Below are 24,407 nucleotides of genomic sequence, written 5' to 3'. Positions count from 1 at the left end.
TTTCCTATCCCCTTTCCCTCTTCCTGAAGACTTAAGAGGCACCCTCCCCCCTCCCTCCCTCTGGACAGCGTGCGCTTTGGTAGAGTGGCTCTACCGCCAGGGTCGCCAGGCGTCTTGTTTGATGTGCTCTGCTCAGGCACGGGGAAGCGATGCACACCCGAAAGAAGGCCGGATCCATCGAAACACAACTGGCGATTCCGGAGGCGCTCGTGTTCCGCGGGGGGGGTGGGGGAAGGGGGGAGGGTGTGCGACACGCACAACAGATGTGCATCTCCCCCTGCGGCACTGCTTCTTTTCGTTGCGGTTCTGATTTCTTTGTGTATTTTGCTTGCTACTCTTCAGCGCTCTCTCTTCCTCCCCGCTCGTTCCTTGCTTGTGTATATTTATCATCGTTTGTGTGTGTGTGTGTGTGTGGGTGCGCTTATCTGGTCGGCCGCTTTTTTATTATTCTGTCGGCTCCTCACCGTACCTCGTGGCAGCCACAGCTGCTTTCCAAATGCAACATCCGCGTCGATTACTGCCCGCTGGTGTTTCACCTTGAACTCTCTCCAGCAGAGGAGAGGGGAGAGGGAGGGAGGGAGCAGCAGCGTTTCTTGCAGGCGGGTGTCCAAACAGCGGCAGACGCACTCTTCCTCGGACCAGCGCATTCGCCTTCAAGGAGGAGGTGAGAGGGAGCGCAGGGTGACCAGTCCAGAGGCTGGTAATCGGAGACTGGCGAAGGAGAGGAACTCCTCCATGACCGCCACGTCAGCGATGCCGTACACATCACTCCCTCGCTCCTCCAATCTTCAGTGTGTGATACGGAGCAGCTAAAGAATCCATCGTTACCCCTTCCTCTTGTCCCCTACGAGGCGATTGCACTCTTACACACTTTTACCCACAGGACGTGCACTGCCGTCCTCAGCATAGCTCTGTGTTCTCGCTTGTTTATGTGGCACCCACTGCGTGTGTAACTGCGCCCCCTCCCCTGCCGTTTTTTTTCTCTCCTTTGCTTCTCCACTCCATACAGCGACTTAGAGCTGCAGACACCGTCGCCGGCACTCGCCTCGCGACGTGCATCGCCCCGTCTCCCATTTCTCTGCCTCACAACACCCCGCCATGTCTACCTACTCCAACTCGCAGGCGCGGCTGAACCGCATTGCGCCACAGCTGCGCCCGGCCGGTGTCCATGGAGACTGGACGGAGGCCACGACAGCGGAGCTGCTCTCCAGCTACAACCCCAACGGCATTGTGACGCCGGACCACATCCGCTCTTTTCACCACCGCGGCTGCGACGTCGGTGAGCAGCGGCGCCATTGGGGCCTCGCCAAGGACGCTCCAGTAGACCCGAACATGCGGCACGGCGTGAAGGGTAAGGAGACGGGCGGCGCCGATGCGTGCCTGCGGCCGGAGATTTATGCGGACAAGATGACAGCGCTTCTAGACGCCCAGCGTGAGACCCAATACCTCAGCAACCGTCGAAAGCCTCTTGGCCACGCCCCAGTGCCCCGGGATCCGGTGCCGGTCCCCTTCGGCGGCTTCGGCATTACACAGAAGAAGGGCGACTCGACGCAGTCGGTGCTGGCAGGGTATCGTTCTGTCGACGTGCTGCACCCTGCCGGCGAGCAGCTGACGCGCAACTACGACTGGGAAAAAGCTGGCATTGACCCCACTCAACATCGCTTCGGCAAGCCCTCTGCCCGCTCTGACAGCACGGCCGCTGCAACGCTGTTCAACGACTCCGCCACGCAGCTGGTGTCGAAGCTATCGAAGGACTACGAAACCACAGTGGCGAGGGAGCTGGGCAAGTCGAAGAGCTACGGCCTCGATGACCCGGCTGAGTGGGACGAGGAGAAGCGCGGGAGTGTCACCAAGTTCGGCGCAACAGGAACGGCGGCGAGCTACTTCCAGACAGAGCAGCCAACTGTACGGGAGTTGCTATCGTCCTGGGCACAAACGGCGTCCGGGTCTAGGACTGATAAAGACGCTTCCGGCAAGGCTGGCCAGCAAGGCCTCACCGGCTCTGCCGATGCGGCGGTGGCCAATAAGGCCGACACATCCGTGGCTGTGCCGGTGGACAGTGGCCTGTCTCTAACGGGGCCACTCAAGGACGAAGTTCGTGCGCACCAGCTGCTCTACCCCTGCCACTACGTCTCCCTCGGGGTAGAGTCGAAGTACTTTGCCGGGGGTCGCCCTCTCGAGGACATCCGCCGGCTGTGCCACAAGTGCGACTTTGGCATGTCGGATGCTGACATCGATGCCGTGTTTGCGCTCGTCGCCAAGGGCAGTAGCACGTGCAGCATCGAGGAATTCAAAAATGCGGCGCGCGCGAATGGTTACATGTAGAAAATGAAAGGCGTGCATAGTCATGGGGCAGACAGCCTTTACGCCTGCTGTATACATGAGTCGAGGGGAGGTGTGCGCGGGTGGGGAGTCGACCCAGGGACCGGAGAGCAGCAGCGCACAAAAGGAAGCCCCCCTCCCCTCCCTCCGCGGGGGAGTGGTTGCTTTACTCTTTAGGCGTCGTCCCTACCCGATCCCTCTTGCTCCCTCTCGGCCTTCCTCCGCCCGCATCCTTCATTCATCCGCAACGACGCCGTCGGCCTCACTTTGTGTGCTCTTCCCCCTTCCCGAAACGAATGTTACGTGTGATGTACAAACATGAGCGATACCATCTGTTGGGTGGCAAGGAAGGTGGAAGTGGGAGAGATGTTTGGGAAAAAGGGGGGAGGCGAGCAGCGCAGATGGTCACACACGCGCGCGCCTCTGTGTCCTCTATCCCGCATGCTTTCCTTTTTCGTTCCTTCCGCCTCTTTCGACCCCCTTTTTCGTGCTCTTCTCCCCCTCGTGCATCGAAAGCAGAAGAGACATCCGCATTCTCACATGCACACAAGTTGTCAGTGAAGTCACTTCGACTGCACGAGATCCGTCTGTCTGTGCGAGAAACTGGGTGGGGTAAGTGGCGACGAGGAAGGGGCACGCAGGCTTGCGCGGGCGGCACGCCACCATCCTCCCCCCAACCCACCCACACCCCTCACACCCACACACACACTGATGAGTTTACACGCACAAATAGAAAGACTCGTCGGCAATAGCCGATGCAGCATTTGGGAAGAAACTTTACCAGGAGCTCACCAACTTCACCGAGGTGTCAGCCTCCCACTACCTTCACCTCTCTCTGTGAGGGTAATGTTGCACTATTTCTTTCCCTTCACTGTCTCTACTCATCTGCTGCTTCCCTTTCTCGTAGCCATCAAGGTCGATTCCTTCGTGTGTGAACGCAGTGGTGTGCGCCATCCACCACGCCGTCTCTGTACCCTCTCTCTGCCCCACCCCCTTCCACCCCAACTCATCATTCTTCGCAGAGTATCTTCAGCATCTAGACTGCCACATCACGAAGAAAAGGCGAGTCAGCGCGGCCGTGCAGCCATTGTGTTCTCTTTCTAGGACGTAGTTTAGCCAATATATAGCCTAGCGTGGGTGCATCCCTTCCGAGCTTACATGTTGTCGTTCCGCTTGGACCTCATATCAACAACTGCGTATCGCTTCTACTGTGTTCCCCCTTCCTGCTGTAGTTCGTAGTAACCTCCACACACGCACACACTCCCCCACTTACTCACACCATGCTCCGTCGATCCGCTGGCCGGTACATGAAACCGTTTTTGCACGCATTCTCCCCTGGCGCGCGTGCGTCCGAGAAAGGAATGCTGTACCGCAACAGCTATATGAACGCGCACGCTCAGGTCGCCTCGATCCAGAGTACACACCGAACACGAAGAGAGCGGACAATCTTCTTGTTTCTGCTTCTGCCCGATCAAGTGTTTATGACCATCATAGTCTTTGCCGTTGGCTGTATGGCGGTGGGGGTTTTGTTCCGCCAACAGCCTTTCAGCACCAACTTAAACAAAGACCGCTGGCTTTCCGGTGGCATGAACCCACATGAGCAGTACGAGCGCAACGCCACCATGTCGCAGATCTTCGAGATGCACAAGGAGGCTATCGACAACACGCGCGCTGAGCTTACGCGGCCACAGGTCTTAAGCGCACCCAACGGCTATCATAGCCCCTCCGGCGTGTACGCCCCCTAAGGGAAAGAGTCGTAAAGACATGTATCGCAATAGATGGGGTAGCGGTAGCGAACTAGCGGGTGCGCTGCTGGGGCGGCTACGACGCTCCCCTGATCCCTTGCCCTGTCCCTCTCCCTCCTCTCTCCTCTGCTTCCCGTGCCTTTGGTGATGTGCGCTGTGACGGGTCTCCTCTTTTGCCTTTGCTCTTTATCAGTTTTCCTGTGTGTGTATGTATGTGGGTGGATCACGCGCCGATTCTTCCCCACTCTCTGCCTTATGCTGTGGCGAGGAGAGTATGTGTGTCTCCGTGCACGCGTCTGCTTGGTCATGTGGTCTCGCCCAGATGCCTTCTTGTGAGCCGAGTCCCGGGCTGAGGTGGAGATCAGCGTGGCACACCATCGTAGGTGAGCGTCATTGATGAACGAGGTTAGGTCGATGGGATGAGGGGAGGGAAGAACCCGTATGTTGTCGGCGCTCTTCCCCTTCCTCTCCGTCCCTCGGCGTGTGCGCGGACTCGTCTTGTTCTTCTTTGCCTCTTCCTCGTTTCCCTCACAGCGTATGGCTGCGTGATGACAGAATGGACACGTCGACGGTACCGCGTCGCGCTTCTTCGGCAGTGCAAGCAGCAACAGAAATAGGGAGGTCAAACGCGCGGGGCCACCTGCGCGAGTCGTCTACCGCGACAGCTCGATTGTTGTCGGCTACGTGCCCAGTAGAGGAAGCGGGAGAAGCAACCTCTCGAGCTGCTTCCTGTTTTGCTGAGCTCTCTCCTCCTCCTCTCTCACCGTCTTCGCCTCCATGGCTACCGCCCACTGCAGAAGGAATGCGTGTATCGGAAAGGAAAAAAAAACAAAGCTGCTTGACCGTGGCGAATGAGCGTGCGCACGGCTTCTTGGTGCCCTGTGTCTCACATTCTAACCTCGCCTCTCTCACCTCTACAGGAGTGGGGTGAGGGGGGGAAGAGGGAAGGGATGAAGAGGTGTTTCCTCTCCCCGGATCGCGTGGTGTGTGCCTCCAGCACCCTCTGTCGCCACCCCCCCCCTCCCACCACCACCACTACCACCTCCTTCTCCACTTTCGTACCTTTGCCCGCACTTCATATGTGACGTGTTTGACCTCCTTTTTCCTACTGCTCTTGTTGGTCGTTCTACATCATGTGCGCATGGCCGCTCGCCTGCCAGTGTGCGAGGCCTTGTCGCATCCCCTCCAAGCAACTTCATTGTTGTCACCGTATTTTCTTCACTTCGTCGTTCGTGACACTCGGCTAGAGAGTGCCCGTCATGACCGGTATCTCCGCTAGCATACAGAGCGTGGTGGTGGACGTTGGCACTCGCAACACTCGTGTAGGCTTCAGCGGTGAGGAGGCACCCCGTACAATGCTCCGCAGCTGCGTAGGGCTTCCTGGCACGAGGCGGCCGCGCCCAACGCTCCTCCAGCACCCATTCGACATTGCAATTGGCGATGCAGCCTACAACGACAGCGGCCTTCTGTCGCTCACGTACCCCGTGAGAGAGGGCCACGTGTATGACTACAACGCACTCGAGAAGCTTCTGTTCTATGCACTCGTGAAGGAGGCCCGCGTCACGCCAGACACATCACCGTTTCTCTTTCTTGAGCCCGCTGATCAGTCGCGACTCGACCGAGAGCGCCTCTGCGAGCTGCTGTTCGAGTCTTTTAACATTCCTCTCGCAGGGCTGCTGACGAACACGGCGGCTACACTCTACTCGAGTGGGCGCACGAGAGGGTTGGCGATTGACAGTGGCGCCGGCCGCACCTGCGTTGCAGCAGTAGATGAGGGGTACACCTTAGCACACTCGGTGCGGTCGTCCTCTATTGCGGGCGAGGCGCTGACCGATGAGCTCTTTGCTGCGCTGCGAGCAGCTGGGTACCCGCTCTCCACCCCCGCCGACCGCGATGTTGTGGAAGCCGCGAAGGAAGCGCTGTGCCGCGTGTCCGCCGATGCGAAGGACGAGGAGGTCAGGCAGGTCGGCACGCATTCCCATCCCGACCCCGCCGACGGGTTCATCCTCCCCGATCAGGAGCGCATTTTTCTACTCGAGCACGCCTACAAGGTTCCTGAGGCGCTGTTCGACAACACGTACCTCACCTACACCACCGCCATGTCGGCAGGGCGACCCACCACCCCTACGGGGTACTCGCAGAGCAACCCCATTGTGACAAAGGCGTTACGTGGTTGGGTAGATATGCTACGTGATGCCGCCGCCGCCGCCCCGCGGTTCCTTGAGCAGACACTTTATGAGAACGTCGTGCTTGGCGGCGGCAGTACGCTTTTCCCTGGCACTGAGCAGCGCGTGCAGCGAGAGATTGCCGATATCGCTCCTAAAGGGGTACGGGCCACCTGCGTGGCGTTCCCAGAGCGTGGGACGGCGGCGTGGATGGGGGCGTCCATCTGGGGTTGCAGCAGCGTCTTCCCTGACACGTGCCTTTCCAAGGCCACGTACGACGACCAGGGCAGCAGTGTCGTGCATCTTTACACACAGTAGGCGGCCACGCGGGGCATACCAGACGGCAGCTGCCGCGCCATCCAAAGCAACTCATTAGCAATACCTGCTTCCATGTACACCACACCATCACACACACCCTGGCCACTACTGTCTCACTGCTACGAGAACAACACACGTGTGGGCCCTTGCAGGAGCAGCAAGAGGCAGTCGCCGCTCTCCTTCCCCGTCTTGTGTCCTTCGCATGTAAACCACGTCGACTCTTTTTTTTCCTTTTGATTTCTTTGTTGTCTTTCCTTTTCTCTCCCGCTCTGTGAGGTGGAGAAGATGCCATGTAGTTGTCTGCATGCATGCACGAGTGCCGTCTCAGCCCACGGTGCTTATGAGCACAGCAAGCAAACAGGAACATGCAAAAAAAAACGAAGGAGGGTGAGAGACAGTGGTGCGTACCCCCACGATGACGTGGCGGCGCTTCTGACTGTGTAGGTGCGCGCGCGAGTCGCACATCTTTTTGTGTGTGTGTGTGTCCATGCAAACAGCGAGCAATACCCCCTACATCCTGCCATGTGCACACGCCGCTGTGTGTGTGTTGGGGGGAGAGGGAGGCAAACGCTGTCACGCGAGAGTGCGGAGGCGATTTCAGACGCACATGCAGGTACAAACACGTACGTCACTGCAAGGTGACGCGACGGTACGGGTTTGGGGAGCTGCAATCGCTGACGTGCATGTGTTACCTCAAGACATGCAATGTCTTCCTCCACCTTGCTTTTCGCGTACCACCCTCCTCGACTTCGGCTTCGCTATGCTCCCTCCTCCCCCCTCCCTGTCTCACGAGGATCCGCTTGGTTTTCTCTCTTGTCTTCTACTTTTGTATGTTTTTTTTTCCATTTGTATGGGGAAACTCCTCTTTCGTGCGCGTCTTATTGGGGTCACTGCGCAGCGGCACGCGTGCGCTGGTTGTTCATCTCCTTTTACGTTGCGCATGCGAATGATGTCAGCGCATCGCCACACACACACACACACAGACAGACACACGCACACCAGCACACCGACAAGTCCACAAAGGGGACACGAGTGAGGAGCGAGGCTGAACGGAGGAGAGGACTCTTACATCACCACCATACTTCTGCCTCTCCGTACTCTTGTTGTTTAGGCTTGCCAGCAGCCGTGCGCCTCTCTCCCTGGGTGCGTGTTAGCCCTCAGGAACGTAACCGTGGGAGAACGGCGTCGTGAACGTTTAGGCGGAAGCGCGTGCGCACAGTAGAACACGGCGTCACTTGGGAAGGAGAGGGAAGGGGTGACGACGACACGCCTTCTATAACCGTCTCAGCGGACACAGCCCCGAGTAAAGGTGACGCCGCTGCCGTGTACTCGCAAAACTCTCTCCTTTTTTCTCTCTTCCTCTAGTCTATCTCAACATTCGCCATGTCTCGTGCCAGAGAAGTCTCGCAGAGGCTCACCTGCTATGGGGGCATAACACTGCCGAACATCCCACGCATCGCTCCAGATGAGAAGAGCCGGCAGAAGTACCTCAGCGAGTACGAAAAGTATGAGCCTGAGCTGCGCCGCCATCACTTGGGAGATGCAGAGACAACTAACACGATTGGGCTCAAGGACGTTCCACCAGACTTTGATCGAACGGTGCCGTCTCTCTTAGACCCCACCGCAGCAGAAGTGGAGTACGAGCGAGCCCGTGAGGGTAAAAAAGCACAGGCACTTCGCAAAGGACACCGCGGTGCCAGCGCGAGGGTAGCCCAAGCCGCTGGAAAGGAGAGTCCGACGCCGACTGCGCGAAAGTCCATCTCGCCGCAGCCGTCGCAGATTGCGCTGGCAGATGAGGAGCCCCAGCAAAAGGGTACCCCGTCCCCCTTGCGCCCGTCTACTGCAGCCGGCACGCCCACAACCGCCGCTACAGCGACTCCGGCAGCGAGTGAAGAAGGTGCTCGACTCACCCCTGTCGGAGCCGACGGACCGCGCACCTCGGATGCAGGCGTGGTCGAGGCTGCACCTGCATACATGCCTCGACCGCCCTCAGAACGCTCGCATCCGAAGTCCGCGGGGGCCACCACACCTATGAGTCATCCGCGCGCACGCACCGCCCCTTCCTCGAAGCCGCAGCAGGATCTCACACGCATCGGAAAGAGAACCGGCACGTCACCCGCCGCTTCTGCCCGAGCAGCGAGGCCAAAGTCACGTCCGCGAGCTCAGCCTGAGCGAGCGACCTCGCCTGCCACGGCCCCCACCACTCCACGCAGACTTCGCACTCCGTTCGCCGCACATGGGCCACCTACCGCGGAATCGACGGCGCGTGTGCTGCGTGTGCTGCTCGACCCACCACCGCAGTACGCCAGCTCCCTCCATCTCGATCTGTCCTCCTTTGACCTCGGGTGGCTGCGGAGCGGGCAGGCGGTGCCACGTCACCTCACCACCATCGTGAACCACTTCAAGGACAATGGGACATCGCCAAAGATCTGCATCAACTCACCACGCTCCGTGATCGCTTTCCTGGAGAACGGCGCCACGCCAAAGGACTGGGACCTGAGAGGCAGTCACGCTTCTGCTCCCGCGTTGAGCACGCTCGGACGAGCAACGCAGGAAATGGCTGCAGTGCAGGCAGAGGTGCATGAGCACCGTCGTGCGTATGTTCAGGCCCAACGCGATACCCTGCATTGCACCCTGCAGGATAGCTACTCGGTGCTCTGCGCACGTGTCCCTTTAAATGAACTCGTCGTTTGGTACCGTCGTCTGTGCGAGGCTGACATGCTGGCAGATGTGGCGCTGGGGGAGGAGCAGCAGTCCTTGGCAACGGCGGTGCAGCAGCTGCAGGAGCGACAGCGGCAAGTGTTCGAGACCAACAAGATTCGCATGATGCGCCAGATCCAGCAGGCCAAAGAACTGCAGGAGCGTCAGGAAGCCTCGGTGCAGCTGAAACTACAGGCGGAGGCGGAGGCAGGAGAGCTGCGACGGCAAAAGGCACTTGAGGAGCAGGAGCGTCGCCGACTGCAGCAGGCCCGCCTAGAGGCGCACCGAGCCGAACGGCAGCGCCGGGAAGAGGCGTACAAGCAGCAGCTGCAAGCTCGCCTCAACAAGGCAGAGGCCTGCAACGCTGAGCGTATGGCTGCGCGCGAGAGGCAGTTGCAGGCAATGCAGCAGCGGCGCGAGGAGCAAGAGGCTGAGCGGCTTCGCCGGTTGGAGCGCAGCACGGCGGTACTCGAAGAGAAGTTTGCCGCGGAAGAGCAGAAACGGCGGGAGAAGGCAGCGAAGCTGGAGCATCTGCGCTTGGCACGCGAGGCGCGACTCGCAGAAGAGCGCCGCTTGCTTATGGAGAAGCAGCAACGAGCCGCGTATGTGCGAGAGGAAGCAAGGCTTCGCTCGGAGGAGGCAGAAGAAGCGGCGCGGCGGGAGGCCCTGCAGCGTCAGCAGTACGCCGAGGAGCGCCTGCGCGAGTTTCAGGCCCGCCGGCACGAAGAGGCGGCGCAGCGGGCGGTCGCAGTGGCGGCGCACCACGAGCGCAGCAACGAAATTCGCTCCCAGGCGCTGGCGAAGGAGGAGCGGTTCAAGGCGACCGTCGAGGATAAGCATCGTCAAAGCGAGGAGCATCACCGCGAAAGGCAGTCGCGCCAGCTGACGGAATTTATGTGGCGCCGCGAGGCGAACTGGGAGGAGGAGGAGGTCAAGACGTACGCCGTGCTGCAGCTGCAGCGCCTCGCCGAGTTCAATAAGCTCTACACCGTCGTTGACCTTTTGGAAAAGCGCAAGGCCGCTAACGCGGTCATGCGACACCGTGAACTCATTTGCGAAAAGGTGATGCGCGCTCGCGACGAGTTGCGGGCCGGGCGGGACACCTTGAAGCAAGAGATAGATAGATCGTCTCAGGAGACATGGCGGTGAGCAGAGTGGTGCGCGTGCAATGTTATGCAGGCCACTGGACGGCGTATTTCTTCGTCGTAGGCACGGCAGCAAGGACGACCTCTCTTCCTCGAGATTATATTAGGCCATCGACCGTGTGAGGTAAGGTTGAATCGATTGATCTTCAACTTTTTCCGTCTTGGTGGTACGTTGATATGTTGTGCGCAGGTGTGTGTGTGTGTATACCGTTTTCTATCCTTTTCGACCATGTAATTTAGTCTCTCCCAACATGTATTGTGATGCACGTTTATTTATCATTTTTTTGTAGGCACTCTTGCGCGCGTGTGCGTGTGTGTGCGTGCATATCGCGATCTCCTTCCCCCGCATTATTTTCTTTTCGATTATTATTCTCGCCTGCTGTCAGAGGCCGGTGACGTGCAAGTGATGGAGTGTAAGCCGCCTTCCCCGTATCCAGGTGATGAGATTGAGGGCAAGGAAATGGCGCAGGTCTCCGTTTTTTTTATTCAGACGGAGACGGCTTAGGCATCCACCTCCCCCTCCCCTTCATGGCCTCCGCAAAGTCTTCAGAGGAAGTGGAGAGATGGATGCACATACCTGAGCACGAAGAGGAGAAAGAGGGGTGCAACAGCGCTGGAGGAGTTGCTCTCTCTCTTGCTTCGCGCCTATCTGTTTGGTGCATCTGCGAGTAGCATGAGGGAGCATTCACCTTCCCCACCCCCTTCTTCCACTTCTCGTCCTTCCCTTTTCCGCGTGCGGCGCACACGTTGCCACATCATCCTCGTCACGTTTTTTTTCTATCCTCACCGCTTGAGAAACCGCTTCGCTATCGACGCACATACGCACACACCCGAAAACTCCTCTCTAGTAGCCCTCCTCGATCCGTTTCTCCCATACCGTGATCATGGAGGAAGATCGTGCCAGTCGGCAGCGTCTGGCAGAGAGAGATGCATCAGACCCCTCAGAACTGCCAGGTGAAGTGCAGCGCGTCGCACCCGCTTCTGCGCCGACGTCCTCATTTGCGAATGTCCATATGCGTCCGGAAGGGCAACGGTACGGTGACGCGGACCTGGTTCCCGGTGGCAGCCTCAGTGGAAACGGAGGCATGTTGATGAATGAACGCAACTTCCGCGGACCAGGGATGCCGTACGCCCCCCTTCATGGTCTGGAGGAGGGTCAGCGTGACCTTGCCTCGGCCGACGGGTACGCCCGGTTTGATCCTATATTTCCTGGCCAGATGCCACCAGGCCGCGGCCGGGGCGGTTTTGGCGTCGGCGGCAGATGGGGGCAAGGAGCACCAAACCTACCAGGGGAGCCTGACAACGACCTCTTCCTGCCTCCGCAGGGCGGCCCCGGTGAACCGTTTGGCGGCCCCAGCGGTGGCCAGTTCGGGCCGCGGCACGGCTGGGGTGGCAACTCCCCGTGGTTGTGAACAAGGACCTCGACAGAGCACTTAGACGGAAGGGGGCGTTCGGCGTTGTTTCGTTGTTGCGAAACGCTGCACCGTGTGTCTCCCTTCCCCCCCCCCCGCCCCTTTCATCTTCTCTCCCTCTGCCGCCTTACCGTTCATTACGAAATGCCCTACCACCCATTCAGGCATATCTCCTCATCTCCGCGTTGCTCAGCTCAGGCTTTTCCTTTCGACGAACTCTTTCGCTGCGGTTTTTTTCCACTTCCTCTTCTGCTCACGTGTGTTCTGCAATGGCTGAGTAAGTCGTGTTGCGTCTCTCATGCCGCTCACCTCCGTCCGTTTTTCTCCCCCTCTTCCCGCATCCATCGTAGCGCTCGTGTCGCTCTCTCTCTCTGCGGCTAATGGGACGTGTGAAATGCTGAAACAGGGAAACGCAGTACCTCTGTGGTGTCATGCCGCCTTCATTATCTTGGACCGCATTCACGGTGCACTGACGTGAGCACGCTCAGACTCTCTTCCCTCTACTGTCTGCCTTTCATCGTGTGGCGCATAAGGTGCGACCAGGCAGTTTCACGCCCCTTCCTTCCCCTCACAGCCCTTGATCATATCGCCTATTGTAGCTCTCTAGCCCTGCATCCCATCTGCCTCATCCCCGTCCCCTCCCTCCCCCCACTTCCCTTCGTCTACTCCTTTGCGTTTGTGCGCAACCACAAGGTTTACTCGCACCGCTCTCTTGACCTTCGCCACACACACACATACAAGCCCTTTTCGCTTTCTCTCTTCTGTGGCTCGCACCCCGTCACCTGCATCTGGGCCACGCTAGATGGTTTCGTATCTGGAGGGTCAGGTGACGCGGGATGGGCGCAAACGCGCCCCGCGCCATCTCTTCGGCACCAACTACCGAAAGCCGTTCCCGTGGATCCGTGTCGGTCTCGGGCTGACCGTGATGGCGGCAGCGGCGGACATGGTCTACCGCCGTATGAGCTACGTCTCCCCGCAAGAGCAGTTTGTCCGCAAAATCAAGATTCGCCCGTATGGCGTTATGGGCACGCAGATGACGCTGCAGGGGTCTCTGCGGCAGGAAGGGCCGAAGCCGGACGACACAATGGTAATCACCGATCCTTGCGATCTCATGCACATCTTCACCTCCGCCGCTGGCGCGACGGGGACGTCGGGTGCCATCTACAAGTGGGTAGGCCTCACCAAGGCGTTTCCGAACGATGTAGTCATGGCCATGAGCAAGGTGGGCGATGCAAAGCATCATCAGTACGGGCTCAAGGACAGCGAAGCGGGCGAGAAGCACGTGATTCACGTATTGGCTCCCGACTTTCGTGAGGGCATTTGGTCAGAGCGTGAGGCGGCGATAGAGCTCTCTCGGGCGTACCGAAACGTGCTACACGAGTACGTCGTCAGCGAGGGTGACACGCTGCGCATGGTGCCCCTCTCGGATGGCTTGCAGGCCGGCCCGCTGTACAACCAGCTTCCGGCCATCACTCACTCGGCACTGCTCATGGGGTTTGAGCAGTTGCACCTGTTTGACAAGGAGTACGTGCTGCGAGACGAAAAGAACATTGAGCTGTGTGTCTTCATGAATCGCGAGTGGAACATGTTCAACAACGCCTTTGAAAACTTGCCGGTGGGGCCGACAGGCTGAGCCATGGCCCACGAACTCACAAGCACATTGTTTATGTGTGCCTGCGCTGAGCCGCTTTTTTTTTCTGCGCCGCTGCGTCCGTATTTGTCTGTGCGTGCGCGCGCGTCTGCATCGGTGCCAGGAGGGGTTGTGTTTCTCTTAACGTGTGTTTGTCGTCGCTGTGGGCCCACTTGTGGCGCATCGTTTTTTTTCTCGTGTTACCGCGCATGCTGCTCCATCGCTCGCATAGGCGGGCACACACACACACACACTACTACTACTACTACTCACATCAACTAGAGTAAGCCACTCCCAAACTTGAAAAAAAAGCAGTGAAATGCTCAGCAAGAGATTCTTCAGCACCCACCCACCGATACACACACACACACACACACACACACTCGCTCACACGTGTGCCCTCACACGTCCAAAGATGCATTCGAGACAGCGTGGGGTGGGTGAGAGGGGTGCCGCATCGGATGGCGGCGCTGTGCGCATCGTCACCCATGAAAACAGAGATGGAATCAACGGTGAGCATAGAGAATGGGAGGTAAGCACGACAGGTCGACCACCCACTCCGCGGAGAAAAGAGACTGTCGCGCTGCTTCCCTTCCTTCCCCTCCCACACCCTCTGCCGCCATCTTCTCGCTCCTTCTATTTTTTCTTCTGCCACTCCACCCCCCTCCCTTTCGCCCCTTTTTCTTGGTGGCACCTCTCGCTGCCCCGTCCCGCGGAGAACTCCGGATGGGATCACGCGATCGTCGTTGTGCAGTCGAGTAGCACCTTCAGCACCGGGGACGGACCATCACGACACGGTTTTGCGTTGAAGCCGCCGTGACGTGTCCCTCGCGCGTGGTAGCGGGCCAGTGCCTCTGTCACGTTCGTGTATCCGCGTCTGCGGCGTTGTTGAGGCTCTTAGTGAGCTGCTGCTCCCCGTCGTTGCTTTTGCCCGCGGCTCTTGACCACGTCTTAGCGTCGTCGCTCTCTCTCGGTGATGCTGCGTCGCCGCGTCTGTGCTACCCCATCACTCGCCGTCGGCCCGGCGGGGCCGTCGACGCTGTCGTCGACGCCTTCTCCAGCAGACAGCCAACAACGTCGCACACTAAAGACCCTCGATGTGCGTGAGTATCGCCCGCTCGGCACCCCCATCGAGTTCCGCTTCTACCAGCGGTACGCCAATCACCCCAACCGACAGTCCGGCGTGCAGTTCTTGACCCATTACAACACGCACCAGCGTTTTCGCGTCAACAAGGACTTCATTGACTACATGCACTGGGGCAAGGAGCAAGGGCAGGCGCGTCTGCCGCACCGGCACCAACGCGTCGCTTTCGACTTCGACGACTCGCTGCAGCCGACGCGCGCAGAGGGAGACGTGAGCGCCTGGTTCGCTGGTCAGGATCCGACGATGGGGTCGCACCCCGATATCTCGACCAGCTTCGATCCGAACAAGAAGCTCTTCTCGCACCCGGAACACTGGAACAAGATGTTCTCCAAGCGCCGCCCTGGCGAGGGCGACATCAAGCTGAATGTCATACCCTCCAACAGCCTGCTCGGGCCGATGGTGACCCACACGGACACACAGGAGATGGCCTACTTCAAGACCGAAACGTGCGGCCCCACGCATGGCCGCGTACCGGGTATCAACGCCCCGTTCAAGGGCGAGATGGACCGCAAGATGATGCAGGCGATGTCGCGGCCGCTTAACAGCAGCCGCACCCTCACCGGGAATAACGGGCGCTTTTCCAACACGATCTTCATCAACGACCCGAAGCGCCATCAAACTCTCTCGGCGACCCTTGCCAAGGAGCTGAATCGCGAGGTCGACAGAGCCACGAATGGGCTCTACTCCAAGCTGACAGTCCTCACCTCCGCCCAGTCGGGGCTGACAGACTTCTTCTGCGGGGGCGCCGATCTAAAGAGCATCGGCTTCGACCTCACCATGGCACAGCTGCACCGAAAAGAGGCCGCGGAGCTGACCAAGTCGGCCGCGTCGGGGAGCAAGAAAGTGGAGGCCAAGGTGCAGGAGCTGCTCCGAGATGCGGAGCGCTACGAGGAGCGCGCCGATTCAGTTCTGCGCGAAAACGCGGCGGTCATCTGGCGCGCCTACACGAGCCCGCGCGCTCTCATGACGCTCGTCAACGGCAGGTGCCGCGGCACAGGATGCGGGCTGGCGCTGGCGGCGAAGTACGCTGGACTGCAAGATGCCAGCGAGTTTGTCGTTGACGGCCCGAGCGTGGGGCTCACTCCGTACAGCGGGATGACGCGGCTGCTGGCGCGTCCAGAGACGTCCCTCAAATACCCTGGGCTGGCAGAGTTCGTGATGCTCACCGGCACGTCCCTCTTCGCCGGCGACGCGCTGCGGCTGGGTTGGTCGGACCTCTTTACATCGCTGCCGGACATGCCTTACCACATCAAAGACTGGTTCGACAGCACAGAGCACATGCACAATGACGCTGTGGCGTGGCAGCTAGGGCACCTGCTCGAGAGGTGCTTCCAGATGAAGGACCGCTGGCACACAAGCGCGATGGAGCGCTGCGCTATGACGCCGATTCGTGCCCGCTGGGTCGAGGACGCGTTCGCCGACCAGCCCTCCATCGAAGAGATCCTGAAGACCCTCAGCGCGATGGAGAAGCTGCCACTCACGGACCGCCACAACACCCACGATCCCTCCTACGCCACCCCGTACACGCTTGCAAGCGTGGCCGAAGGAGTAGAAAAGCTGGGTGCGTCACGGCTGCGCTACACCTTGTCGCCGTGGGATGCGACGCCTCCGGAGGAGGCGGTGGAAGTGCGGCAAGCCGCGGAGATCTTCACCTCCTATGTGCTGGAGCGCCGGGGTAAGGTGAACATCGTGGCGCACCGCGATCGGCAGAAGGTGCAGGCGTGGCAGAAACAGCGCGAGCGCGAGTACGTGGCGTACAGCAACATGAAGAGCGCCCCACACCGTCGCCACGTGTATGCCCGACTAGAGGGGTGCGAGGGGACGCTGGTGGACTTTGACTTCACGATCGACCCTGCCAGCGACGCGGCGGCCGCCGCTGCCGAGAAGGGTGCCGGCGTAGGCGACAATAATGAGCTGGTGCACACAGCCTCGGTGGACCGCCTGAAGCGAGCCGTTCTGCAAGCCATGGACATGCCCGCTGATCGCGATGTCGACCTCTGTTGGTACCTGCCAACCCTCGACACCTGCCCGATCCGCAACGACGAGGAGCTGGTCGACGTGCTGCACAGCGACCCTGGCTTCGAGGACCCGAGCGCGCAGTTGCGGTACCCGCCGATCTACTTTCTCGTAAAGCGCAACTCCCTGCATCTGTCGGAATGGGCCTACGCCGTGAAGCATCAGCTTCTACTGCAGTCGCCGTACGCCCTCAAGGCGACGCTGCAGTTGCTGCAGGAGGTGCGGGGCGACGGCTCCGCCGAGGCGGTGCGCTCGCTCGCCGACACGTTGGCTACGGAGTACCGCTATGCGACACGCCTGCTGAAGCGGCCCGACTTCTATCAGGTGGGCCAGCACGTGGACAAGTCGCCCGAGGAGTGGGACGTCGTCAAGGAGGAGCGGGCACGCTACGTGCACAAGGTGCATCTGCCCACTCGTCCGCTGCCGGACTACGAGATGGTCTTTGAGCGCAACGTCCAGCTCGATGGACACACGTTTCAGCTACGACCACGCTGGTCTCCGCGCACAGTACAGGAGGTGACCGCCGAGTCTCTTGCGCCCCTCGCAACCCCGCTCGACTTCGAGAAAGACGGCGCGGTGGAGTTCAACGTCGTTGTGCATGCCAGCAAGGCGGATCGGCTGGCTGGTATGATTGAGGATGCCGGCGGCTTTGAGGTAGTCACCCATCTTGGCGAGGTGGACAAGGACGGCAATGCCAAGGTGCCGCCGCTGCGTGGCGACGCGCACGTGCCGACGAACGTGAACTTTTACGAGATGGCCCGTCACCCATGGGAGGATACGCCGTCTTCGTGGCGCCGCGACGGCTTCACCGCTGGATCCAAGGAGTACTTTGAGCAGCAGTACAAGAAGGCGGAGAAGGCCGTGTATGACGAAGCTAATCGTGGACAGCGTAACTACTGGCCGTCAAAGGCCGCTGTCGATGGCTTCACTGGTGAGGAGTCGAATGCGCTGCTGGAGGAGCGCTTCTTTGCTAAGCTGCGCGATGCGGAGCGCGGCGTTGAGTCGTGGGCTCGTCAGCTGCGCAAGAAGGCCGTCGAAGGCAAGCTCGACAACAAGACCGAGATTGCGACGCAGCAGGAGAAGATCTACGATGACGATTATTACCGCTGGTTCATTCAGCCTGGGCACAACCCGAACCCCTCTGGCCTGCTTCGCGGACGCAAGGGTGCCGACAGCGGCAGCAACTCCGTGGACAAGGACCTGGAGGTGTTCCTCAACCAGCTGTTGAGTGGGGTCGCGGAGCGGGGGGCTGACGGCTCTGCTGGCGATGAAGGTGACGCGCTTATTTTGCCCGAGGACGCCGACGAGGCTGCTGATAGTGCGTGAGAAGATGCCGTCTAAGTGAACTGTTGTCCGGGGGGAGGGGTACACTTCTGTCCGCCTTCAGTAGTGCAGTAATCTCGCTAGCGTAGATTCGCTTGCTCTCGCTTGCGGTTTGTTTTGCTGTGTGGATGCCTTGGCGTGACGGTGCCCGCGTGCATCGTCTTGTTCGGTGCTTGGCCTGTTTTTACATTGTGGGGCACCGCTGTCTCCATCCCTCCGCCGCCAGACTCGCTACCGAGTCGGTCTGTTTCTCACATACCTTTGTTGCTGTTTGGCCTTTTTTTTCTTCGCTCTCTCTCTCTGATTCCTCGTGACTAGGAGCACCTCACCGTGTGGCATCACAGGGCTCCGTGTATTTTCGCCATGTGGGGAGGCCAGGCAGCCCCTCCTTATCCACTGCCAATGCCGAACCACTTCTGGTGATGACAGGGTCAAGCACCTTCGACATGGCGGGAGGTCAGAGCGATGCATCGCTACGGATGGCGGTGCGGAGGCTGTTGATGGTGGTGTGTCGGAGGGACCTGCAACAATGCACACGCTTGTGCCATTCATATGATGGGCAGCGTGTCAGCGTGACTCGAGTGTGTATGTCACCCGGCCCTCACACTGCCTGCTGGTACGGAGAGCCTGAGCCACCCCGAGGGAGGGGTGCATCAGGTGGCGACCGACATAATGGGAGCGGCTGTGCGGCGACCTGCGCGCTCTAGGGTGGGCAGAGTGTGAGGCAGGGGGGAGTGCTCTCAGATGACTGGGTCGACGCAATGCTGAGAGGCGTGTCTAGATCTGCTTTGCACCACACGATAGGGACCTGTGACAGACCGGGGGGGGGGCTCGACTGCAGTTGAGCTCGGCTTGAATGGCAGAGAGTGGACACGCTGCGGTGTTTTTTTTTTCTGAGCTCTCTCGCCTACGCGTTGTGGTGGTGTTGCCTCGCCTCGTGTTTTTTTTCGTTGTGGAAGGGGGGCACGTTATCACACCGGTTGCTGAGGCAGAACGCGGTAACACACAGGCACGCACGCTCAAACGTTGGCGGCGCATTAGAGCGAAACTGCCGACTGCAGTGGCCGCCTCCGTGCAGCCCCTGTCCCACTGCACGTATGGTCGACTGGATAGCGGTGGCGTGTGTGTGCATGTGCGCATGCCGGCGTCTGTCTTGGTTGGCATGGGTGACATGAAGAATGGGATGCCGATGGACCGTTGTCCATGTAGCGTTTCGAGCGCGTGCGTAAAGCAAGGGGCACACACACACAGAAAAGGAAAGGCGGAAAGAAACGACCGCACCAACGCGACGAAGCTCCAGCTGCACCAAAAACACGTTCCTACCGCAGCCAAGTTCAACTGAGAGAGGAGTCGATGATGAAGACTAGCACCACGAGGTGGCTACGCATTTTCTTTTTTTCTGCATATGTGTGCATGCGTGTGTGCGATCGGGGAGATTGCTTAGGGAAAGTGAACCTCGACTACAACCACGCGCACACCGCTGTCGAGTCAGCGTCTCCTTTGCTCTTCACGAGGGTTTGGTGGACGGCAAGGGCACGCTTCGTCCTACCGCTCCTCGCACGCGTGGTGCTGCGCTTCTCCTCTTCCCTCCCCTTATCTTACGCACAACTTCACTCGCCTGCTGGTTCCGACTATGTATTTTTGTCCTCCCTCTCTCCCTCCCTATCCCTCTCTTTTCCGTCACACACACACTCACACACCGCTGCTCACCCGTGCTGCCCATCACGCCGACAGCAGCGTGCGCTTTCACGTTTCCGCAGACGCATCAGCTCCGTCGTTCAGCCCCCCCCCCCGCCGCTTCTTTTGCAAAGATGGTCGCCGTTCGCGCTAAGGTTGGCTCCCGCAGCTACGTCCGCCAGAAGCAACTGGCCAAGGGCAAGAAGGTCTTCAAGATCGACTGCAGCATCCCGGCCGCCGATGGCATCTTCAGCGAAGATGTGCTTGGCAACTTCGAGCAGTTCTTCCAGGACAACACGAAGCTGAACGGGCGTAAGGGCAAGCTGTCTGATAAGGTCCGTCTGTCGATGAACGACAATGTTCTGACCATCAGCACCACGATGGCGTACCGCAAGAAGTATTTCAAGTACCTCACGAAGAAGTTCCTCAAGAAGAAGGACCTGCGCGACTGGATCCGCATCCTCGCCACCGGCAAGGAGACGTACCAGCTCAAGTACTTCAACATCCAGGACCAGGAGGAATAAGACCACGACCTGCGGGGCAGACTCGATGTGTACGTGCTGAAGGTGGGTGTGAGCCTCGCACAGGCTCACACCCACTCATGTGCACACCCGCAACGCGCCACTGGGCATGGAAAGCTACAGGCACACGCTCGCTCTCGTTCTCTTCTTTGCATTGATTTTTGTCTTGCTCGTTCTATCATTTCCGTGGCGGGGTGTGACGGCCACCGAGGACGAGACGGGTGGGAGGGAGGAGGGGAGGGGGCCGTAGCCGATCCCACACATCTTCCTCCTTCCCATACCCTCTCCGGCTCGCGTGGCCGAGCATCTCTACCGACGAAAAAAAAAGAATAAAAAAGAAAACCCAAACACGAAAGCGACGCCCCCCCCCCGAAAAGAGGGATGGGGAACTAGCAGCTCGTGCGATGCTTATCAAAGTGCGCGGTGCTACGAGAGCAACACCTGTGTGGTGTGCACGTCCCTTCGTCAGCAAAGGCATTCCTACGGGTGGAGGAGAGAGTTACGGCGAGGAAGGGTGAGAAAAGTGCGTATGTCGACTACCTCCCTTTCCAGTCCTCATCAGGACCAGCTGCGCAAGGCATACAAAAACGGAGTGTGGTGCTCAGCCGCTACCACCACCCACACATATTGCATTTCGAGCGAGCAGTGCGCTTCCTCTCGCTACTTTAATACTCAGCTGTGTTGCATCGCCGTGGAACCCCTCTCGCCTCTTCATCTCCGTCTGTTACCCCTCCCCATATGCTGGCATTCTATGGGCGCTAAAGAAGTCACGTAGTGAGCCCTATGTAATGCTGTGCAGCCTCCTCTGCGCATACTCTGCTGTCTCGTCATCTCTCTCTCCATGACTGCATGCGTGTGAAGGTAAGCCACATTCCTCGCTTCGCATTATTTGGCAATGCTGCGCTCCACGGGTGTCTCGCTGTACTACCGCGCCACAGCGGAGCTGGACCGGCTGCGGGGCATGCTGCGCGGTCGTGCACGGCTGGAGCGCAAGGTCGGGTTGAAGCGCATTACCTTCCTTATGCGCACTCAGACCCGCTACCGTGTGGAGCACAAGGCCCACTGGGAGCGCGCCATTGTGCGCAAAAACGTCGATAGCGCCGCTCACGAGCACGGCAGTGGGTGGCAGCACCTCCGCAATGACCTGGCTCGGCAGAATTTGATGCTGCTGCCCCACACCCAGCAGCAGCTGGCTCAGTATGAGCCCCTGGCATTTCGCGCTGTGATGGAGCTCTGCGCCTCGCGTGTGGCACCGCCGCCACCGCCGATGACGGCTCAGGTGCCGGAGGAGGCCTACGCGACGCGCCCAGAGGATCCGAAAGTGGCGCACCCGGCGGCGAGACGGCAGCTGAAGGAGTGTGTCGAGCGTATGCTATGCACCGGCCGCTCCGAGGCGCTGCAGGGAGAAGGTCCGCGCACAACGCAGGCGTGGATGGACGCGTGGAAAGAGTACGACCTTGGTTCGGCGGCGCAGAAGTGATTTGTACTGAATGGCAGTGCTGCTCGTGAAGAGACGCGTCATGTTGTTGCAGTGTCGCTGTTCTTGCAATTTCTCTTCTCGGTGTTGCGGTGGAGGTAAGTTTTCGTGTCTCCAAGAGTCGATCGCAGTTACGCAGAGGTAGAAGGGAGGCGGAGGAGGAAGAGGAGGAGGGGGAGGAGACGGACGGCGGTGCCTCTTGTGCGACGAGTGCGTGAAGGTATGCGCCTTTTGCGCTGGTGTGCCGCTCTTTGCTGTAGCCTTGCTCTCTGTCTCTCTTGAGTCGGTGCGCGCTCCGATGCGCATGGCGTGTGTGTGTGTGTGGTGGAAGGAGGGCCACGGCCCTCGTGCATCACTCGTTGTTTTCGTTGGGACAGCCACGATGCGCTCTTTCCGATCATCTCACTTTATGCATTCCCTCTTTGTACTGCTGCCCTTTGTTCACTTGCGCCCTCACCTCACCCGCCACCAATGCCACTTCGCGCGGTGCTTGCGAGTGTCTGTGACCGTGTGTGGATGCACAACTGGTACACCGCATGACGTACACATGCGGGAAGGAAGCTGACATATCGCGCAACTATAGAAGTAGATGCATCTCCGTGCCTTCAAGTACCAGCACAGCTTTATAGGCAGCAAACGCTTACTTTTCTTTCTCTTCTAGTTGACTGCGCTTGCCTACTCATCTCTCGGCGCCCCGCTGCCTCGACCGCGCACCGTCCGCCTCTCCGATGGCCCTCACGACGTCATCGGATGTCGGCGCACCGCTCATCAGCCTCGCCGTTTACTGCCCACTCCTCTGCGCTGATAAGGAGGAGCACGGGGCGGACAACATCCTCTTCTACTTTCCATCTGACACGCACCTCAACTTGCAGATGAACCAAGTAGGCTTCTGCATCGCCATCAGCTCCCTCGCACCTCGGTTTGGGGTACACTGCAGCTGGCACCAGACGATCCGAAAGCAGCGCAGCAGCGTCTGCCTGATGAGCCCAGCGGAAGACCTGTGGGTGAGTGCGCACGTGCGTGGCGGCAACGAGGCTGCGCTCACCACTCACCACCTACTACAGCTCAGCTGTGCCTTGTTTGAGCTGCTGTACAGCGCAGACACGCTGTTGCAGCTCACCTTACCGAATATCGAAGAGGGCAGAAAAGAAGGCCCACCCACTGGCTCCGGCAGTTCAACCCTCTCGACACCGACAGCAGACAAGGCGCTCTCCTCCGACACGGCGGCGCGTCCGGCGCTGCGGTCTTTTTTTACCAGATGCGCCACCTTTATCTCCAGCGTTTTGGCAGCGCAGTGCAAGGCGCGTGATGGTGCAACGGAACAAATGGGTCGGCCAGGCGCTGCCATGTCAGCACAGGACTGGGCCCACTACCTCTCCGCCGAAGCGTCATTTGGGCTCCCGCTGCGCTTCGTAAGCGACCGCGAACTCCCCTCTTTGCAACTGGGACGCGTCGAAGAGGTGGTGCGGCACATTTTGTGGCGGCCTGTGAGCGGATGTACAGCCGGGCCTGATTGTGACGCACCGTCGTCGCTGGGCCGTGACAGTGTACACTGCTGTGTCTTTCATCTGCCATCGCTGCACGTAGTGATGGCGGACAGTCGGCTGCCTCGTGTCGTGGTGCAGTCCCTCAAGTACTACCTAGTCCTCTACGCACCGATTGCCTGTACCTCGTTTCGGTGCCATGTGCCGCCGGGCGGGCCGTGCGAAGCGGCTGTCTGGCTGGATGGGAATGTAGTTGTCGTACTGGTCGATCGGCATGAAGACCAGGCTTCCAGCGTCGGCGGGCGTGCGGTATCCCCGTCGCTGATGGAGCACGCCAGAATCATCAGCAGCAAGATACGCCAGTTGCTTAGCAAACCAGCGGCTGGTGCTACTTCAGTGGAGGCGAACGACGCCTATTGGCTCTCCACACGCGACGTGCCAACGCATCAGCTGTACTACAAGCTGACTTTAAAACCGCCAATCGCGGCATCGAGCGGCCTCGTCGCACACTGGCGTCTGAGGGGTACCGTAGTAGAGGGAACGCCTTTCCGCCAGGTGGTGCCCGGTCTCGTCGAGTACGTACGCGCGCTAGTGTACTCGACGAAGCTGTGCCTACCCCCCTCCACGTCGCCCAGCGTACTGGAGTACTGGACGCGCTGGAACTCTTTCTGGGTTTACCTGCGCTTTGCCGGTCCCACAGTGACTGCCCTCGCCTGGCAGCACCAACAGCTCCCGATGCGTGTCCGCGAGCTTGCCTACGAGACGCAGCGTCTTCTTCTTGTGGCGCCTTAGTCGATCACCGTTATCTTTTTAGTCCCTTCCACTGGCACAACGACGCGCAAGCGCTCCCCCCAGTGCACACGTGGTGGCAGAAATATATGTGATGCATCATCATCCCCGCTGGGTACGCTACCACTTTGCCTCCTGTTTCTTTTCCGGTGACGTTTTCATCCTTGGCCGTGTAGACGCTTCGCCCTCCTCGTGCCAAGCCTGCTCCTGCTTTCCTCTGTCTATGGAGTGTAAGCAGAGAGAGAGCGCGGTGCGCGTAGTCGCCAACGTCGATGATGCACAGACACACACACACACGCGCCGGCTTCCTTTCTTTTCCGCTGATGGCAACAGATGCGTGCGAGCGCCTGGCGGGTCAAAACGCGCCAAGAGCAAAAAAACAAAGAAGTGCCACGAGCATTCAAGTGCTGGAGCCGTATGCACTGAGAGGTGTGCGCCTCGCGGCCACACTCCTGTGGGCGATGAAGAGGAGAGCACGCTGCCCATGGCCCTCACAACGCCGGCTATCCCCCTGCATCACTCTCTCTCCTACGCTATAA

At 59.5% G+C, this 24,407-nt stretch overlaps 9 protein-coding genes across 9 annotated transcripts; all 9 read left to right on the top strand.

Annotated features, from left to right (window-relative positions):
* Positions 1–1,098: 1,098 nt before the first annotated feature.
* On the top strand, positions 1,099–2,325 carry LMXM_36_3330 (conserved hypothetical protein; the record flags this gene model as incomplete). The annotated part of the gene is made up of 1 exon (XM_003874637.1): positions 1,099–2,325. The coding sequence occupies one exon, from the start codon at positions 1,099–1,101 to the stop codon at positions 2,323–2,325; it is 1,227 nt and encodes a 408-aa protein (XP_003874686.1).
* Positions 2,326–3,602: 1,277 nt separating this feature from the next.
* On the top strand, positions 3,603–4,067 carry LMXM_36_3320 (conserved hypothetical protein; the record flags this gene model as incomplete). The annotated part of the gene is made up of 1 exon (XM_003874636.1): positions 3,603–4,067. The coding sequence occupies one exon, from the start codon at positions 3,603–3,605 to the stop codon at positions 4,065–4,067; it is 465 nt and encodes a 154-aa protein (XP_003874685.1).
* A 1,259-nt stretch (positions 4,068–5,326) lies between these two features.
* Positions 5,327–6,550, top strand: LMXM_36_3310 (putative actin-like protein; the record flags this gene model as incomplete). The annotated part of the gene is made up of 1 exon (XM_003874635.1): positions 5,327–6,550. One exon carries the CDS (start codon positions 5,327–5,329, stop codon positions 6,548–6,550), a length of 1,224 nt encoding a protein of 407 aa, XP_003874684.1.
* Positions 6,551–7,933: 1,383 nt separating this feature from the next.
* LMXM_36_3300 (conserved hypothetical protein) lies at positions 7,934–10,399 on the top strand (the record flags this gene model as incomplete). The annotated part of the gene is made up of 1 exon (XM_003874634.1): positions 7,934–10,399. One exon carries the CDS (start codon positions 7,934–7,936, stop codon positions 10,397–10,399), a length of 2,466 nt encoding a protein of 821 aa, XP_003874683.1.
* A 2,210-nt stretch (positions 10,400–12,609) lies between these two features.
* Positions 12,610–13,440, top strand: LMXM_36_3290 (conserved hypothetical protein; the record flags this gene model as incomplete). Its single annotated transcript, XM_003874633.1, has 1 exon — positions 12,610–13,440. The coding sequence occupies one exon, from the start codon at positions 12,610–12,612 to the stop codon at positions 13,438–13,440; it is 831 nt and encodes a 276-aa protein (XP_003874682.1).
* A 973-nt stretch (positions 13,441–14,413) lies between these two features.
* Positions 14,414–17,923, top strand: LMXM_36_3280 (conserved hypothetical protein; the record flags this gene model as incomplete). Its single annotated transcript, XM_003874632.1, has 1 exon — positions 14,414–17,923. The coding sequence occupies one exon, from the start codon at positions 14,414–14,416 to the stop codon at positions 17,921–17,923; it is 3,510 nt and encodes a 1,169-aa protein (XP_003874681.1).
* Positions 17,924–19,731: 1,808 nt separating this feature from the next.
* LMXM_36_3270 (putative 60S ribosomal protein L22) lies at positions 19,732–20,121 on the top strand (the record flags this gene model as incomplete). The annotated part of the gene is made up of 1 exon (XM_003874631.1): positions 19,732–20,121. The coding sequence occupies one exon, from the start codon at positions 19,732–19,734 to the stop codon at positions 20,119–20,121; it is 390 nt and encodes a 129-aa protein (XP_003874680.1).
* An 892-nt stretch (positions 20,122–21,013) lies between these two features.
* Positions 21,014–21,598, top strand: LMXM_36_3260 (conserved hypothetical protein; the record flags this gene model as incomplete). Its single annotated transcript, XM_003874630.1, has 1 exon — positions 21,014–21,598. The coding sequence occupies one exon, from the start codon at positions 21,014–21,016 to the stop codon at positions 21,596–21,598; it is 585 nt and encodes a 194-aa protein (XP_003874679.1).
* Positions 21,599–22,323: 725 nt separating this feature from the next.
* Positions 22,324–23,871, top strand: LMXM_36_3250 (conserved hypothetical protein; the record flags this gene model as incomplete). The annotated part of the gene is made up of 1 exon (XM_003874629.1): positions 22,324–23,871. The coding sequence occupies one exon, from the start codon at positions 22,324–22,326 to the stop codon at positions 23,869–23,871; it is 1,548 nt and encodes a 515-aa protein (XP_003874678.1).
* Positions 23,872–24,407: the final 536 nt, after the last annotated feature.

The sequence above is a fragment of the Leishmania mexicana genome, chromosome 20 (assembly GCF_000234665.1).
Source record: "Leishmania mexicana MHOM/GT/2001/U1103 complete genome, chromosome 20".
Lineage (NCBI taxonomy): Eukaryota > Euglenozoa > Kinetoplastea > Trypanosomatida > Trypanosomatidae > Leishmania > Leishmania mexicana.
Note: the sequence above shows the minus strand (reverse complement) of the source record. Positions and strands in the feature narration are given on the sequence as shown.